At 40.4% G+C, this 18,067-nt stretch overlaps 1 protein-coding gene across 2 annotated transcripts in view; it reads right to left on the bottom strand.

Moving 5' to 3' along the window:
- LOC117402031 (collagen alpha-1(XI) chain) overlaps positions 1-18,067 on the bottom strand; it is a 135,164-nt gene that overhangs the window by 82,481 nt on the left and 34,616 nt on the right. The window contains exons 5-6 of one of the 2 annotated variants that reach the window (XM_059008212.1): positions 4,928-5,053; positions 172-1,077 (exon numbers count right to left, since the gene is read on the bottom strand). In XM_059008212.1, the coding sequence (XP_058864195.1) occupies positions 172-1,077; positions 4,928-5,053 (1,032 nt within the window). The remainder of the gene's footprint in view (positions 1-171; positions 1,078-4,927; positions 5,054-18,067) is intronic. The other variant, XM_059008213.1, reaches the window with a different exon arrangement.

Here is an 18,067-nt window from a genome sequence, read left to right as displayed (position 1 = left end):
CTAGGGGGAGAAGGGGTACCTCTGCTTTATTACCCTGCTCTCATGATGTGGATGGCAGTTAGGGAACAGGTACATGAATACTATGGTTAAGAAGCGTTAAGGGTTGTCTAAAGCTATGTAAGTGGCAGGGAGTTCTAGTCGGGTCTACGACATCAGCTTTTATATTTCTACCTCTTCCCCAGAAACTGGGATTATCGTCGCTTCGGGCTGCAACGTAGCCACCACAAGGGTCTCTTGTATTGGATCAGGCAGTGATGTAGCCACCTCAATGGCCTCGTCAACTGCCAGTTCGGGCAACAATGTAGCTACGCCAAGGACATCCTTGATCGGCTCAGGCAGCGATGTAGCCACCTCAAGGGCCTCGTCAACTGCCAGTTCGGGCAACAATGTAGCTACGCCAAGGACATCCTGCATTAGTTCAGGCAGCGATGTAGCCACCTCAAGGGCCTCGTCAACTGCCAGTTCGGGCAACAATGTAGCTACGCCAAGGACATCCTGCATCGGTTCAGGCAGCGATGTAGCCACCTCAAGGGCCTCGTCAACTGCCAGTTTGGGCAACAATGTAGCTACGCCAAGGACATCCTGCATCGGTTCAGGCAGCGATGTAGCCACCTCAAGGGCCTCGTCAACTGCCAGTTTGGGCAACAATGTAGCTACGCCAAGGACATCCTGCATCGGTTCAGGCAGCAATGTAGCCACCTCAAGGGCCTCATCAACTGTCAGTTCAGGCAATGGTGTAGCCACTCCATAGGCATCTTTTGTCGGTTCAGGAAATGCTGTAACCTCCACAAGGACCTCTAGCATCTTTTCAGGCAGCGCTGTAGTCGCTATAAGGGACCCTACTCTTGGTTCAAGCAGCGTTTCAGCCAGCAACAGTGCCTCTATTTCTTCTTCAGGTCCCGGCACTTGTTTTTTCTTTCTACCCTCTTTCTTGTTTTTTGTCTGAGAGGACTTGTCCCTCTTGTTTTTAGAAGACAACCTTTTTTCTTTTTTGTCTTTTTTGTCTTTTCTCTTTTTTTTGTCTTTTTTCTGTTTTTGGTTGACGGGGGCTTCTTGTAGCCCCTTCAGCGAGTAAAGCTGGACGACGGAAGCAAAGGAAAGAACAAAAAACAACAAAGACACATCAAACAAGGAAAAGGAAAGAACGACACAAACAAGAGCAACACAGGCCTTGTTAACTCAGTCAACAACACAATGGAGGCCAGGGGGCCAGTCTTTTACAAATGCAGGTGGATTTGTAGAGTCCGTCTCTCTAATGCCATACGACCTGTGCAATCTCACGTGTGACCGCTTTGGTTTGGAAACTGCTGTACAACTAAAGCACAGCAGCATTAATCAAGCCGAATCTTAGCTTTGTAAGGTAAATGCAGGAGGTTTCGCAGAGTGAAATGGCACCCACACACAGTATAAGAGAAAAGAAATCATATAAAAGAACTCTGTAAAAGAGCAATCATTTTAAAAATGAAATCAAGTAGTTGCTGATCTACTCATATTTTAGTTTCAATTAAATATTCAAACAGTTACTTAGGCAAGGAACCCCAGCTTGCGTTTGCGAGAGGATGTCACACAAGCTTCCGAGTACTGGTCATAATGGACCACCCAGCCTGAAAGGTGAAAGGCACACATTTGTGTTGGTTAGAGGCCAGGGATTACACACACAGCTGTGACCAAAAGTTTTGCATCACCCTATAGAATTAACTAATGTTGCTTCATAAAGTCCAATGAATAATGTTACGTTAACATATTGAATTACATTACTTACGACCCTGGATAAGGACGTCTGCTAACAAATAAATAAATAATAATACAGCTTTGTAGTTTTCCACATAATGAACAAAAAACTGGCAAAAATTTTGAAATCTAACATGAAATACTGTGGCTTTTGCAGTATCATTTTGTAGTTTCTTTGATTACATGATGTTTTTTTTTATTATTTTGTTTCAAATTATATCCCAATCCTAAAATTCTAGGTGATGCAAATTTACAGCCATAGCTGCACTGTAACATGACCAACTATATATATAGGCTAGCCCCCTAAACTCACCTGATCAGAACTGTACAGGCTATGGAGCACTCCCATGTGGAAATTTGGAGCTATTTCTGGTACAGTGGATGCTAACTTGATGGTACACACTGAAATGTCTGCGAAATGGCAAACTCAAAATCCCTCCCCCCTCCTTAGTCCCTACAGAAGATTTGCCACCCCCTTTCTGTCCACAATAAGATGCTGAGCAACTGGACAACCCTGTCTTTGTTCTCTGTTCATCACTAAACCACACGTGCACAAACACACACACACACACACATATAATCCTCAGATGTGAGCCAGAGAGAAAATTCTCCATCCAGGTTTAAATTAACCCAATTGAAAATTAAGTTTGGAAAATTAAATAAAAATCGACAAAACCAGTGCTGACACACACAGAGGACCCTCATAATTGTGTCATAATAATAATAATAATAATAATAATAATAATAATAATAATAATCTGTACAGAGCCTCAAACCTGGTTTCAGATATATGTATTGAGTTTAAAACAACCAAATGCTGAAATCTGTCTAAAGGAGGCTTGGAGCATTTAATAAACATCTGGTGAAGAAAATCCTGCCAATTATCGGTCAGTCCTTAAGGGTTCTAATTTGTCCTTTAAAACGTGGACCCTAAAAAAAGTTAAAATAAAAAGAAACACTTTTTTATAGCCTTGATTACTACCCTGGTAAGCAGAGCTGACGTTAGACTCGTGGGGGCTCCAGGCCCCCCTCCCCCCTCCCCCTCTCTCCTTCCCCCTCCCTCTGCTACTTTGCTTGGAAAAGGACTATCACATAAGAAATAAACAGATCACTTTTAAAATTCAGAATGCGAACTAAAAGATCTGTCAGCCTAATCACTGTTACCTGTTAAAAGGTAATGCTAGCGTTTGATATGAACAATTAAACAATGTCATGAACGAGACCAATTTAAGGTGACATATGCGGCACTATTATGAATTTTTGCTTTCAATTTGTTTTTCACTGCTCTGTAGATGTGATCTAACTCAGCCTACTGGGGCCCTGGTTGCTGGCCCATATGAAGGACAGCGCTTTACCCTGTGAAGGACAGCTAAGTGACAGCAGACCAACAGCAAGAGTCCCAGCCCTTGTTTTCTCAGTAAATAGTAAGAGTCTCCTGTGCTGAATAATCAGACATTTCCATCAATAACAAAAGACAATTCCAGCAAGAACTCAAACAAACAAAGCAGCTTGCTTCAAACTGAAGAGCCACAGGGGTTTCCCCGAACAAACAGCCTTGCCTCCTCCACCAGAGCAAGCCAAGGTTATTTTTCTTTCTATTAAATCAAAGTGACTTCAGCTTTTATTTATGATTGAAATCACATATATTTTACTAAGTCACATTGCAACTAGAACCTATTAGCAGAAAAAAAAGAGTGTAGATCTCACACTGTCAATGACAGAACATTCCAAACATTTCAAGCACAGCATAATCTACACAGATTAAACACGTTAATATCAGCTTGACGTCTGGTTTTTATTTAGATGGTTCTAATCGATTTGAGAGTGCATTTTTCTCTTGTACTTTGTATGCCTGAGGGTTCTATGCATTCTGTGAGTTTAACTTCTGCTGCCTTTAAAATCGCCCCACTCTTGCAAGGTGAAAGCCGGACCAAATTTAGAGCGCAAAACCAACCTTTTGCCACTGTCTCCTGAATAGGAAACATAGTCGTTAAATGCAGGATGATCAACAACTAAAAAGACCCTCCTGGTCTTTGGTCTGTGTTCCACCTGTAACCTGTACTTCATTGAATCAATCTGACCTCCTTCCAGGTCTTAATCACTGATGTGTTTACCTCAAGAACCGGATTTGTGCACCAGTGGAATTTCAAGTGCAGCAGCAAGAAACCATGGACAGCAAGCAAGAGGGCATAGGGGCAGCATCACATGATGCATCACATGACCACAGCAAGCATGCCACATAATGCTTTGCCAACCTCCTATACCGTTGCATTTCCTGAACGTTTCAACTTGAACATATTGGAAATGTTCAAAACCAGTCTTGCACCTGTGTATAAGACTGCTTGCATACAGCCTTTAATTGTATATGGAAACGAAATACTGAATGTGAAACAAATTGGCCTACACTGTACACTAGGCTGACATCCATATATAACCTGCATATTTCTAGAAAGTCGTTTAGGCAAAATATTAAACGTTTTACCCTTGGCTAGAATTGTAACTAAACGTTTAACATCCTAAGTTGCTAAATGTTATAAGATGCACAGTTTTTACCGCGCCCAGATAGACAGACATATAAATGACAATTAGCAAAAGTCACACACACAACCAGAATGAAATCTTTAAAACGGAAAAACTTTTCTTCCATACGGTTTTTAGAGAGAAACACTGCATAACTGCAATCCCTGTAAACTCCTGAAAAGAAAGCAGTTATAAGACAACACCAGGAAACTGCGAGGTTAGTGTAAATACTGGATGCTGTAGAGAAAATAAAAATAATTGTTGAAGTATAGGAAGAAACACACAGCCTAAAACAAATAGCCTTCATCGTAAGATATGGAATACCCCGCCATATACAGCTAAAAGTTTTGTATCACCCTATAGAATTATAAAGTTGAATAACACCTGCTGAATAACACATTTCGAAATCTAACATGGAACACTGCACTACTATTACGGCTTGTGATAGACTTTTTTAAATTTTTTTATTACATGATCTTAAATAAAAGATCTAAATTATGCTGATATAGTGGTTTTTCAATTATGTCTCAATCCTAAAATTCTATAGGGTGATGCAAAACTTTTGGTTATAACTGTAGAGACGGTCCTTTTTCTTCTTGTTTTTTATTTGAAAGTAGTTTGAGGGCTCCTTGTTCCCACTCTGCGCTTGCTCAGTGGAGCTTGGCAGTCCTCTCACCTCTGGTTCGGGGTCCTCTGCCTGTAGGGTGTAGGGCAGGGCGGCATCACAGTCAGGAATGTAGTGCTCACAGTATTCAGCAGCTGCCTTGGGGTCCTCTAGAATCAACAGCTGCTGAATATCTCCCTGCAAAGAGCAAGAAAACGCAGCAATCAGCGCTCTGCAGGAGCCTAAAGAAATCATTTCAAACGAAGAAATGATTTTATTCGAGATCTGAGTGCTGTACAAGTAAAGACACGTCTTTGTTATTATTATTATTTAATCATTTAGTAGACGCTTTTATTCAAAGCGACTTACAGAGACTAGGGGGTGAGCTATGCATCAACAACTGCTGCAGAGTCACTTACAATAGGGCCTCGGTTTTACGTCTCATCCGAAGGACGGAGCACAAGGAGGTGAAGTGACTTGCTCAGGGTCACACGCAGTGAGTCAGTGGCTGAGCCGGGATTTGAACCGGGTACCTCCTGCTATCAAGTCCTTTTCTTAAACCACTAGACCACCAAGCCTCCAAAAGAAAACATTTGTCTTTGTTCAATCAGTCAATCAATCAATCAAAACCTTTATTTATCCAGATGAGTCAACTGAGAACAAATTCTCATTTCCAATGACAACCTGGCAAGAGACACACACCACCACAGCAAAAAACACCAAACACAATACATAAGGAGTAAAAAAAAAAAGTCATCGTTGTTCATTCAGAATTTTAAAACGCTCGATGGTGCTGAATTTAGAAATACTTAAAGGAACGTTGGAGAAATAAATTCAATGACAAATGTTTTCTTTTGTAATGTGTAAGGACTTTAGTTTTTTTGATTTCGCCTCACTGTCGTCAAAGCGATTCGTCGAGCGTTTAGAGATTTATTCATGGTTGCTTTCGTGTTGGCCTTTAAACTGGATTCGGTAAAACGAGTCCCAGGTAAGTCGTAATAATGTGCGTGAATCAGCTTGAATGCTTTTTTCGTACGCTTTTGAAATGCTGAAAAAGAAAGCAAAGCAAATCTTCCCTGATAAATGTTTACCATGTCAACTTTTACCTGCTTTATATAAACATTACATTTAAATACATGCTGTACGACAGCTGTTAGTGAAATTATTTATTTATTTATTTTTCCCCAATTTAGAATGTCCAATTATGTTTTTTTTCAGTCCCCACACAGCACGGATGTTCCAAGGGCGTGTGAGCGTCCTCCGATCTCACAAGCCTAAAGCCAGAATCGCTTTTAAGGTGAGTGAATTATGTGTGGGCGGGGCTACCAATCCTGGAGAACAGAGATCAGCCCTGCTTCTTATCCGCTCTGAATGTGCTCAGTGTCTCGCCAGTAGGGTTCGCTGTTGCTCAATGAGAAGAAGCAATCCCTGTCGGTTTCCCATCCCCCGTCCCCAGGAGCGTCAGAGCCAATGTGACGCCCCCCTCGGGGTCCCCAGCAAAGTTCTGCCTCTTTGCAGAGCCTGGACGCAAACTGGCGCTGTCCAAGCTGTGTGTCTCATCCTGCGCTCCCCCGCTGCACAATGCAAGTAAGGTTTGAATCTCAACAGACCACATTCTCTGATCTTTCCTGAAGCTGACCCGACTGAGAATTCTGACTTGAGAAAAACTGTAGATTGTCCATCACTGTCCTGTCTTTGATCTGTATCCAAGTTACTTCCATCGATACAACAGCTACAGAACCACTGCACATGGCATCAGCATATTTGAAGGGCTGCCTGGTACGTGTCACTGTCATTTACTGTTTAGTTTCCTGTGTCTTCCTGTTCCCACTGGGAAAGGGGTGTGGTGCTCAATGCGCAATCGTTGGTGATTAATGACTGCTTCATAAATCACAATCCTGCTGTCTGTAAAACACACTGGGAGAGCTCAGTAAACAGACACATTCTCTCATCGCATTCAGGTGGTCAAACACCGTGGCAACCAAGATACAACAGCACTAAGAAAACAACTTTTCTGTATTATTTTTTTTTTTAACATTCAAGAGAAACAGGCTTTACGGCTCAAAGCCAAAATCATAATCTCTTAATGCCTGATACCTGATACAGTCCTACCTCCCAACAAAAAGGAAAGATGTAAAAAAAAGCACTGTTGAGGCTAAAACCCCTTTGCCTTTAAATCTCTTTCAAGTGTTCCATCTCCGTTTCCCATTGCTGATCAAAGATTGTGATGCTCTTTGAAAGAGAAATACAGCTGCTGGCTTATTCACTCCCCATATCTTTCTACCTCAGTAAGGCTTGTGTTAATTCTGGTGCAACACAGCAATAAAGTATTTGGTGAGTCAAACACATTACTAAAAACAAGATTTGTATAATTTGCAGTTTCTGATTGAGAGAAGTCTAAGACAAGTGCAGGTGGTGCTGGGGTCAGGATTAAAACTAGTGGAAGTTCCCATGGTGCCTGACCGCAGCTATAGCCAGTCACAGACATACCAACCAATACAGGGCTGGCCAACCCTGGTCCTGGAGAGCCACAATCCTGCAGGTTTTCTGGGTATCTTTAAATCATCAATGGGTAAAGACCTGGGAAAACTGTTAATGTTGACCAATTAAGAAAATAATTGGTTCAGTTCAGTAATTGAGAACTCGGGTGGAACGAAAACCAGAAGACCCTGCGCCTCTCCAGGATCAGGGTTGGCCACCCCTGCTATATGAAATATATAACCTTCAACTGCAGCATCCTACTGTATAAACATGACAGCTGTATGTGATGTGCATATATTTGACAATGGTTAATGGTTTAGGACCAATTTTTAAAATATATATATTTTTAGCTCCAAATTATTAAGCTCCCATATCTGGACCAGTGCTGCCTTATAATTTGCAGTTTCCGCATGCCAGCTGAGCTGCACTGTTTTCCAGCTGAACTCATATATAAAAGTGCAAAGTGTCAATTAGCATTGCTTCTTTTCCTTAAAAGGCAAAAACACATTGAAATAAACAACTTGAGAAATGCACTTCAGGGCTGTTGTGGTTCATTTCTAATGTTGTGAAAGAGTGAGCAGGGCCGTTCAGCACAATCAGTGCTACTCAAGTCGGGTCTCAAAGAATCCCGATGGTTCAGCATCATGTCCAATTCAAGGAGACGCTGTAGTGCTGTACTGCGTTGCATCGGTTGTGCTTTTCTGTCCCCCAGCGTTTGAACAAATGATTCCTCTGGCAGGCACCCACTGGCTGTTTACACAGTTACGTATACACGCTTGTTAGTGATGAAAGATGCCTTCATTCAGACTGCTAAAGCACAAAGCTGCTAGATAACTCCTCTGTTCAGCTTAATAAGGGCTGGGCTGCAAGCTTGGAGACTAATTTTATGTGAATTTGCACAGCTGTAGAACTCTCGTTCAAAGCATTTTTATTGCACTGTATCGTTGGCAGGGGGTGTAGGAGTTTGAGTTTGTGAGCTGATTCAAGCACTGTGAAAAATGAGTGGGGTAAAAAGAAAATGTTTTAAAAAAGACCCCACACTGTGGAGTAGTTTTAGCAAATCCTGTTTACTACATTTAACTCTTGCAAATCATTTTACAAAAACATATTCTACTAAGGTACTGAAAAACCACCGCAACTGTTCCGGTAAAAATGATTTTGATCTCTCTTTAATATGGTAGCTCTTTGCTGTGTTATTTGCAATATAACAGACTGTATTATTGTTAGTCAAACTTGCCCTCCCGTTCAACTCATGGTTGCTATGTCTCTATTATCCACTGATGTTTTTTTTTTTAATTATTTTTTAATTGTGTTACACTGAAGTTCCTTGTCGTCTGTAAACAAGATTTTTCCACAGTTTAGCCTTCTGTGCCCTCTGCGTTGTCAGGAAAAACACAGACGTTGCTGACAGCCCAGTTTGTTTACATTCCCCAAAGTTTGTTTTTTAGTGTTGGGAACGATCTCCCCCAAACTGCACCCCCTCTCTGGTATCTGAGATGAGTTCTATAAACAGGCCCTTGTCTGCTCCGCTAATGGTGGCTGAACAGTGTGGGGGTCAGTCACGCTGACCTTCCTGCCCAGTAGTTTCTTGACCAGTCACTGTGAGGTCGTGCTCCTGCTGCTACTTGCAACATTAGGAGGTTATAAACATGGCCAGTGCTATAGACACTAATAATAATATTTCACACTAAACTACAAAATGATATCGCAAAAGTGAAATAAGTTCATTCAATTGGGTGATGCAAAACATCTGGCCAGAGCTGTACATGCAGAACTGATATCTTCAAACAGGCTTAAAAAGGTAAAAACCTTGTAATATACCTTGTAAAACAGACTCAGGCACTGCACCGTTAAAGGTTTCTCTCTCTCTCTCTCTCTCTCTCTCTCTCTCTCTCTCTCTCTCTCTCTCTCTCTCTCTCTCTCTCTCTCTCTCTCTCTCTCTCTCTCTCTCTCTCTCTCTCTCTCTCTCTCTCTCTCTCTCTCTCTCTCTCTCTCTCTCTCTCTCTCTCTCTCTCTCAGAGCAGCATTACAAGACAAAACATCCGCTGTTCAGACACTGACTCACGCTCTTAACTGTGTGACCTTACACAACCGGTGTGGCAGCAAACAGCTTCTATAAATAAATACTGTAAGCAAGCAAGAGGTCAAGGATTAGAGCGATTACAGATGTGATTTGTCTAGCCCCCTAGGAGATCAATAGACAGCTCTCTGTTTACAATTTCCTGTATAATGCATTTTAGTTAAAGGGTCAGAACAATGGTGGAAGGGCGGTGATGTCCCAGTGCCCCCTATCTGTCCAGTAAGGCAGCCGGCCATTATAGGTAAGCAATGGTTTTAACCCTTTCATGCATGGCGACTTCATATGGGGACAGATAAAAAAAAAAGTCTTCTAGTCTTTATATGGGGACATATGGAAGATGCAAATGCATGACGACCTTCTATGAGGATACCATTTTTTCCCCATATAAAGCAATGGAAGAAAATGTAATGAAAAATCTACTTTCTGTATTTTATGCATTTGTCAGGTATTTTTCTACGTCCCTTTGGACGAGATTCTCAAAGCTGTTTACTCCAGATTGTCACGAGCATAACTGTTTTCTGAATGAAAAAAAAACACACCAATTAAATATCTAAAACGAATAAGAAACAACTTAATACTTCATTCAAGCGCCTGAATAAATGTCTTAGTAGTTTATTTCTGGTTTGCTAACTTTTATTGGGTGCGTTTCTCCTTTCTGAAAAAAAAACTGTGCTAATGACAAATCGGACTAAACAGCTTTGAGAATTTAGCCCTTTGACATCTTTCCCTGGAGCATTCATCTTTTATACTATGTAGAGCAATTGTAAGTTGCTAGTAGAGCATCTAGATTCAGTTTAATTTGCAGACTCGGTTAAACTATAAACTGTAAACAGCGTGCGATGCCAAAGTGGGATTCCTTGGGCTAACACAGACTGACACTGTAATTAGAGATGTGCAAGGCTGCAAAGTATGAGAACTCTTTACTGCCTCTGATCAAAATAGGAAGATTATTATTATTATTTTATTACTAATTAAAAGTAAATGATATCTAATAATTGATCATCTGAGTGCCCCCCTTTTACATTTGCCTTCAATTGTATAATTCTGTCTTTGTTATCTATCTATCTAACTCTCCATTAGAAAGTGTTCTAATTCTACATTACAGATATTCCTTTAATCCCTTAATCAACAGTGATGAAGGGACTGTGAATGGCTGTTTCCATTTCCATTTCCATTCTAATATAATAGCTAATCCTTTTGTTCTTTTTGTAATTAATATGATAAGATATATCAGTAGAATGATTATAGGGGCAGCAGTGTGGAGTAGTGGTTAGGGTTCTGGACTCTTGACCATGGGTTCAATTCCAGGTGGGGGGGACACTGCTGCTGTACCCTTGAGCAAGGTACTTTACCTAGATTGCTCCAGTAAAAACCCAACTGTATAAATGGGTAATTGTATTTAAAAAATAATGTGATATCTTGTAACAATTGTAAGTCGCCCTGGATAAGGGCATCTGCTAAGAAATAAATAATAATAATAATATAAAAGTTTACCAAAGTAAATCTGCAGTTTCCTCATGCTTTTCCCATAGCTATCCTATGCATTTACCAAAGTTCGCCATGCTTTTTTAATATGCTTTGCCATACGTCTTTGGGCTTTACAATGCTTACCTATGCTTTGCAATGCTTTCACTGTGCATTATTCTACTTTGCTATGTTTTTAGTATGACACACTTTCATAAGGGGAAGGACAGGAATACATGAAGGATAACACTTTATCAAATAGGCTGAGAAACTAAAAGGGAGATACATGGAAGAAGGAGACGTGTCTTTCAATGCAAAATCAATCCCTTTTTAATTGGTAGTACACATGTAAACACTTTACAGTAACACTGAAAGAAACTTGACCGACTCTTCCATTTTAACTCTCGAGAATACGCTTGTTAAAGACGTTGAGGCAGACTTCCAGTCTGAATGTTTGCCAAATCATTTTTTCAAGTGTCCCCAAGAGTAAAAGCTACACATGTTCAGCAGATCTCTGTCTGCAATCTGCAAAGGCTTCCGTTAAATAATTTTAAACGGGGATGATGAAGGAGATCAAAATGAGCGATAAGCCATTTCTCTTGGGGGGGCTGAGAAAGCTTGTCTGAGTCATTCAAACAACTCGCTTTTTCTTTACAAAAATAATACTCTGCTTGCTATTACTTTTCCTGTAATTCGCACTGTTTCCCAAGTCGTTGTATAATTCACTCTGAAACCCCACACTGACTCACATGCAAGTGGGCAGGGATAATGCACAGAGGTCATCTAAGCAATGGAAAGTTACACCAAACCCAGCTAGTCCAAGGACTAAACACAGGCAATGCAATCTGAACTCCATTTAAAGATTCGTGTGTGACAATCAGAATATTTTACCCTAAAATAATCTATTTTGTACCTTATTTTAGCATCACTGGTCCCCTTTTTTCTTTTACTGATCTCCACTGCAGACGACAAATAAAACTCTTCAGATGCATTAACTTACAGCTGGGGTGTCCACAAGTTGAAAATGCATCATTTCCATGTGAGAATGTGGACTGAATGGAGTAAAATGTGGGCCTCGATTGGTGGTCCAATCAATTATTCAATGTGGTTTAACTGAGGCAGGTGTGTATCAATGACTGCACCTGGTCTGTATGTTCACGTCTGTAGGCTGAACATACAGGGGTGGCCAAAGTGGGCTCTTTCAGTCCTGGTCTTTGTTCCAACCCTGTTCTAAATTGTTTGATTGAACCAATTAAACCTACCTCTACCTAGACCCTGCTGTAATTACTTATACAACTGTACCTGTTAAACAAACCTGGAGTGGAATGGCACCTCCAGGATTGTGATTGGATACCCCTGATTTACATCAATGCATTAAAGAGGTATTCCCATTAGAAAAGGTTACAGATAGGTCACAGGGCTCGTCATCCTAGACCCCCACTTTATTTCCAAACCAGTACAGTCACTGCAGTCAGGAGTTGAACCCCAACATTTGTTAAATGTGATTTTATTATTATTATTTGTTTATTTAGCAGACACTTTTATCAAAGGCGACTTACAGAGACTAGGGTGTGTGAACTATGCATCAGCTGCAGAGTCACTTACAACAACATCTGACCCGAAGGACGGAGCACAAGGAGGTTAAGTGACTTGCTCAGGGTCACACAATGAGTCAGTGAGTGAGCCGGGATTTGAACCTCCTGCTTACTAGCCCTTTTGTTTAACCACCGAACCACACAGCCTCCGATGGAACAAACATGTTTTTTTTATGTTTGAATATTCTTTCAAAATATAAATGAATATCGAAATAGTCTTTCATCTTTAAATTAGCTTGGAAACAAAAGCCTAATTCGTATCTAAATCTCTCAGGAGTAAAATAAACCTCACGAAATGACCCATTAAAGAAAGGAGAGAAAAACTGTTCTGTACAGTAGAATGTGGTTTCCTCTGCATGATCTTGTTTTCCTGCAGTCGTTTATGAATTCTGTTGTGTGAATGATTGCGAACATGGTCATTTTTGCCACTGCTTACTCAGACTTTTGACCCTAGATTCTAGGAGAAAATGTGATTTAGCCTCTAATGATATAAACTAAAATAACATGCTTCCAAGTTTAGTCCCAAAAAAAAAAAAAAAAGCCTGTTTAAAAACGGTTAGATGTGTATATCTCCAATCCCCCGGGCAAAAAATGGTCTCTGGTTTTAATCATCCCAGTTTCATTAATATATGATGTAATAGTGATGTGCCATAATTGAGCCGCCTGTACTGCATTAGAGGACATACGACAAAGCCTCCAACTCTCTTTAGCAACCAAGGATTCACATAGTTGTAATGGTCAGTTTTAACACCTTGTGGACTTGTCACATTGTATCTGTGCCGTGAGGGCAGCCCATGGTGGCCCTGCACCTCACTGATATTCCAATGAAACAGCCTCTGGGCTCCCATCCGTTCTGCAGACCAGGCTGGCTGAGTAGGGATTTTCTCCAGGTCTTTAACTTCACATCCACTACCCAGCATGGACACAGGGCTTAGACTGTGTCCATGCTGGGTACTACTACGCACTGGGCTTGCCTGACCTCAGCACCACGTTACTGGACGCTCAGCTGATGCATGCACTATTGCACTACCATCATGTCATTGTAGATACACATTGCCTTAATCCTAACTTGCTACTTCTTATCTCATATTGTATTCTAGTAGTGTTTGCACTTACTGTAAACTACACTGTATTTAAATATTGTTCTTGCACTGTAACCTTGTATTGCCCTGTAACACCTGTAAGTCACCTTGGACAATAATAATAATAACAATAATAGGGAGACACCTGGGGTGCATATGATCTAAATACTTATAAAACACAATGCAGGTGCTTTTGTGCGTGCTGTGCTTCACAAGCAAGCTCTGCAGATATTTACCGTGCATGCATTCAAAACCAGTTAGTTAACTCTCCTTCTTTTTTCCAATTTGGGCCCCATTTTCTGACATTTTATTACACTTCACGCTGAGCTGTACTAATCTAGAGTTATTACCATGCCAGTGTTTTATTTTTCTGTTTTTTCACACATGCATTAGAAGTGAACACCTGTGGTATTTTCAATTGCATCTTAATAGATCTTGTGTGTTTACCCTCAATGCTCAACGATGCACCATAAAAGTGCACTAAATGTATCAGTTAATCTGTAGAATTGGTTCTGTTTCTGGAGAGCACTGGGAAGGGATAAGGACCTACAACTGTTAGCAGCCAAATGATTGGAAATGCATGGAGATTGAACTGCTCCCTCCCTCAACCCCTAAGAGAAAGGGTGTTCCTTCCAGTCCAGGGCAGGCTTGAGGCACAGAGACTGAACTTCTCCCTCTCTCATCCGCTAAGAGAAAAGGTGCTCCCTCCAGTACAGTGCAGGCTTGAGGCATGGCGACTGAACTACTCCCTCCCTCCCCCCCCCTAAGAGAAAGGATGGTCCCAGGGATGAGGTCAATTCATTTTTTTTCAATTCCAATTTAATTTCCAATTCCTTTTTCATATCCATTTCCCTTTGATAAATGTCAATATCAAGTTCTTTAAATGAATTCCTTTGAAGGACTTGGAATTGGAATGGGAATTGATCGAAAGGGGGTGGGAATTAGAACTGGACTTGGGAATGAAGTATAAAAGGAATTGGAATTGAAATTTGGAATTGAAAAACAGGAACTGACCCCAACCCTGGTTTCTCCAGTCCAGAGCAGGAGAAAGGATGATCTCCATGAGGTGATCTTGTGGAGCAATATGATGAAGCTCACATTCTGCAGATACATCTATAGTGTTGACACGTCACACCCCTTCATGGGCACCAAAACCCATCACAAAATGGCCAAAAAATAAAATACATGATAACATTTAGCTGGGGTGAAACAATTCCGCAATTACGTCTATTTGCTTCACACAATCTGGGACCTCTCTTTGTACCAAAATCTGCCAACTGACATTGTTTCTGCTTTTGAACTACGACCAAGAACAGAAGTCAGCTCCCAGTATGAGGGATCGTCCAGCAGTGAGAAATTCAATAGAAAAATACAGCGCAGTACAAATACAGCCAGGGAAACCCCGAATCTCCTAGCAGACTTGACCAGCTTCCAACAGAATGCACAATACCACAGCACAGTCCCAGGGAAGATTGCTGAAGCTTTGTATCCATGCTGTTGAAGCCAAGTTGTTAAACTGTGGTGCCGCCATTATTCCCAGATATATATCTTCCTTGTGAACCCCCTTGGCAGTGCTTTATACTGGATGTGCGCCAAACCAGTATCCAACTATCAATCCTTATACAAAGTGCTTATATGCTGCCAAGCTTTTCGTCTTAAAAGTTGATGAAACAATAGCTTTTTCTTATATATATATATATATATATATATATATATATATATATATATATATATATATATATATATATATATCCATGCAGCTGCATAATGAGAACTGTACTGTATAATTGACCCTTTGCAAATATGGGACAAATACAATTTGACATTTATATATGTAGATCCCATCAAAAGCAAGGTCTGCAAAATGCAAATACTTTTAATCTGTACGTTCTATTAGATTTTTTAAATGAGTTCTCCATCCTTGCATTAGCTTCATTACCATTCCCACCACTCCTTCCCGAATATTGTGTAATGGAAGGTGTATCAATTTGAATGCATGTTTTAAGCTTGCTTGAGCTTGCTTGGGTCACACTTCACTATCCTTTCCCCCCCAGCTCGAGGTGATGTAATTCAACATTTAGGTTCCTTTGCAATTAGTGGCATAGCTTCTGTATGAACCATTAGATAAAACTGTCTCATTGCTGCTACTGTTATCCAGGAATTCAGCCAGATCTATCAAAGCTTTATTTTATATAGCGCCTTTCATAGTGGACCACCATCACAAAGTGCTTTACAAGACAGAGAGGAACAATGCATAATGCATTAAATACAGTGAAATACAGGGCATAGTACATTAAATACAAACAGTAAAAAAATGCAATGCAAATACATTAAATACAGGCATACTACATTAAACACAAGGCTAGGATATGAATTCTAAACATTGTGTCATACAGAATCATACGAATAAAATTGAGTGAAAAACCTGAAATAGCAATTTAGACAACAGCTAATAACACAAATCAGGCTTAAAGAGCATTGAAAGCAACAGAGAACAAGTGGGTCTTGAGAGTTGATTTGAAGTGAGCGACTGTGAGTCATGTGGGGCCATGAAGCTAAAAGAGCGCTCTCCCAGTGTGGTGCACTTTTGCTTGGGTATAACAAGCAGGCCAGAGTCAGAGGACCTTGCGTGCAGGGACATAGCGGGTCAACAGGTTGGAGAGATACTCTGGACCTGTGTGATGAAGGGCCTTGTAGGAAAGGAGAAGAGTTTTGAAAGTAATCCTGAACTTTACAGGTAGCCAGTGCAGCTGGGCACGACAGGGGGTAATGTGATCATGTTCTTTTACATCTGATAAGGTTTCGTAGCAGCGGCATTTTGAACCAGATCTGCTAATGGTTTCTTTTTCTGGCAATAGTTGTCAATTATCCATATTACAGTCCATTGAAAAAAAAAATTCAAACTCTACATTGGTGGACTACAGGCAGGGTATCCAACTTTCTAATTCAAGCGAGCTGTAATTTATCATACAGTTCCAATTCCTTTGTCTCTCACAATGATTGACTGTTTAATTAAAAATCCCTTTTGAATCCCATCTGAATCGTTATGAGTGCCACTTCATTGTTTCCCCATGTTAAAACATTTCTTTTAGAATGGTTTTGCTGATGGACTTGGTTTTCTTTAACTTAATTCTGTTTCGCTCAATATTATTTTCAAATCATTTGATCTGGGGGTGACACAATTCAGTAATTACTCCTATTTGCTTCGTACAATCCGGGGCCTCTTTGTACCAAAAGCAAGCCAACTGTGCTGACATTGTTTCTGCTTTTGAACTACGACCAAGAACAGAAGTCAGCTCCCAGTATGAGGGATCGTCCAGCAGTGAGAAATTTAATACAAAAACACAGCTCCGTATAAATACATCAAATTGGCAGAAACATGAAATTCAACACTTAGAGGGCATGTCCACACAAGGCCTTCCAGCACAGGTATTTTATTTTTGCTCTGCTGGGCTGTTTCTTTGTTAAACTGCCCTAAATAATGAGCCCAGCTCTCTTTAGATGGATTAATTGAGATACTTCAGAAGTACTTAGGGTTGTCAGTGGGCTTGTAGCTACAATCAGACCGCATCTGTTTTTCTGTTCTGAGAAATAACAGTGATGGGAAATGACAGCACATGGCAACGTAAACTGTACCGTGTGAGATATTGCTAAAGAAAAAAGAAAGACTTTTAAAACCATGAAATACAAATGCATTTTTTATCTTAGTTTTATCAAGGTTTTAGCTGCATTACGGCCACAGCCACAACAATTCTGTAGCTCTAGCCAAAACTTTAGCATCACCTAGAATTTTAGGATTGAGACATAATTTTAAAAAAAATGATATTAACATAATTTAGATATTTTATTTCATGGAATCAAATAAACTACAAAATGATATCGCAAGGTCTACCGGAAGGAAGCCATAATAGTAGCACAGTAGTATTTCATGTTAGATTTCAAAATGTTAATTTTTTTTTTGTTAAGTATATGGAAAACTACAAAGCTGTATGTAATTCAGCAGGTTTTATTCAACTTTATGAAGCAAAATCAGTTCATTCTATAGGGTGATGCAAAACTTTTGGCCATGTATGAATGCAATCTTGTTTCATTCCCTTCACTGGGTAATCATGAGTCACAGATGTTGAATTCCTTGCAATACAAACCTAATTCTGCGACCAATTAACCAACGAGGTCACCAAGTAAAACTATCCCTGCTATTTTACTTTTGATCTAACTGTTGTATTCAACCCCAGTAGGAACATTCCAGCTCGCCCCCTCGCTGAGTAAAGTGGCCATATAGTGAGCTCATTCTTTTACTTTCCGGTGGCAGTGGCAACAATTTTCTTTACCATCTAGAACAAAAAAGAAAATTCCTTTATGCACAGGCCAAAATCTTGGAGCTCCAGTCGTGATATTCCCTCAGTGGCGTCTTCAATCTTCACGTGGTGTGTATAGCATGAAGAGATCCTCGGTGGCGTAGTCGGGATCCAACTGGATACAACAGTATGCTGTGGCTGACCGCTGAAAA

This window comes from Acipenser ruthenus, chromosome 36 (assembly GCF_902713425.1).
Source record: "Acipenser ruthenus chromosome 36, fAciRut3.2 maternal haplotype, whole genome shotgun sequence".
Taxonomy (NCBI): Eukaryota; Metazoa; Chordata; class Actinopteri; order Acipenseriformes; family Acipenseridae; genus Acipenser; species Acipenser ruthenus.
This window is presented reverse-complemented; position numbering and strand designations above follow the sequence as displayed.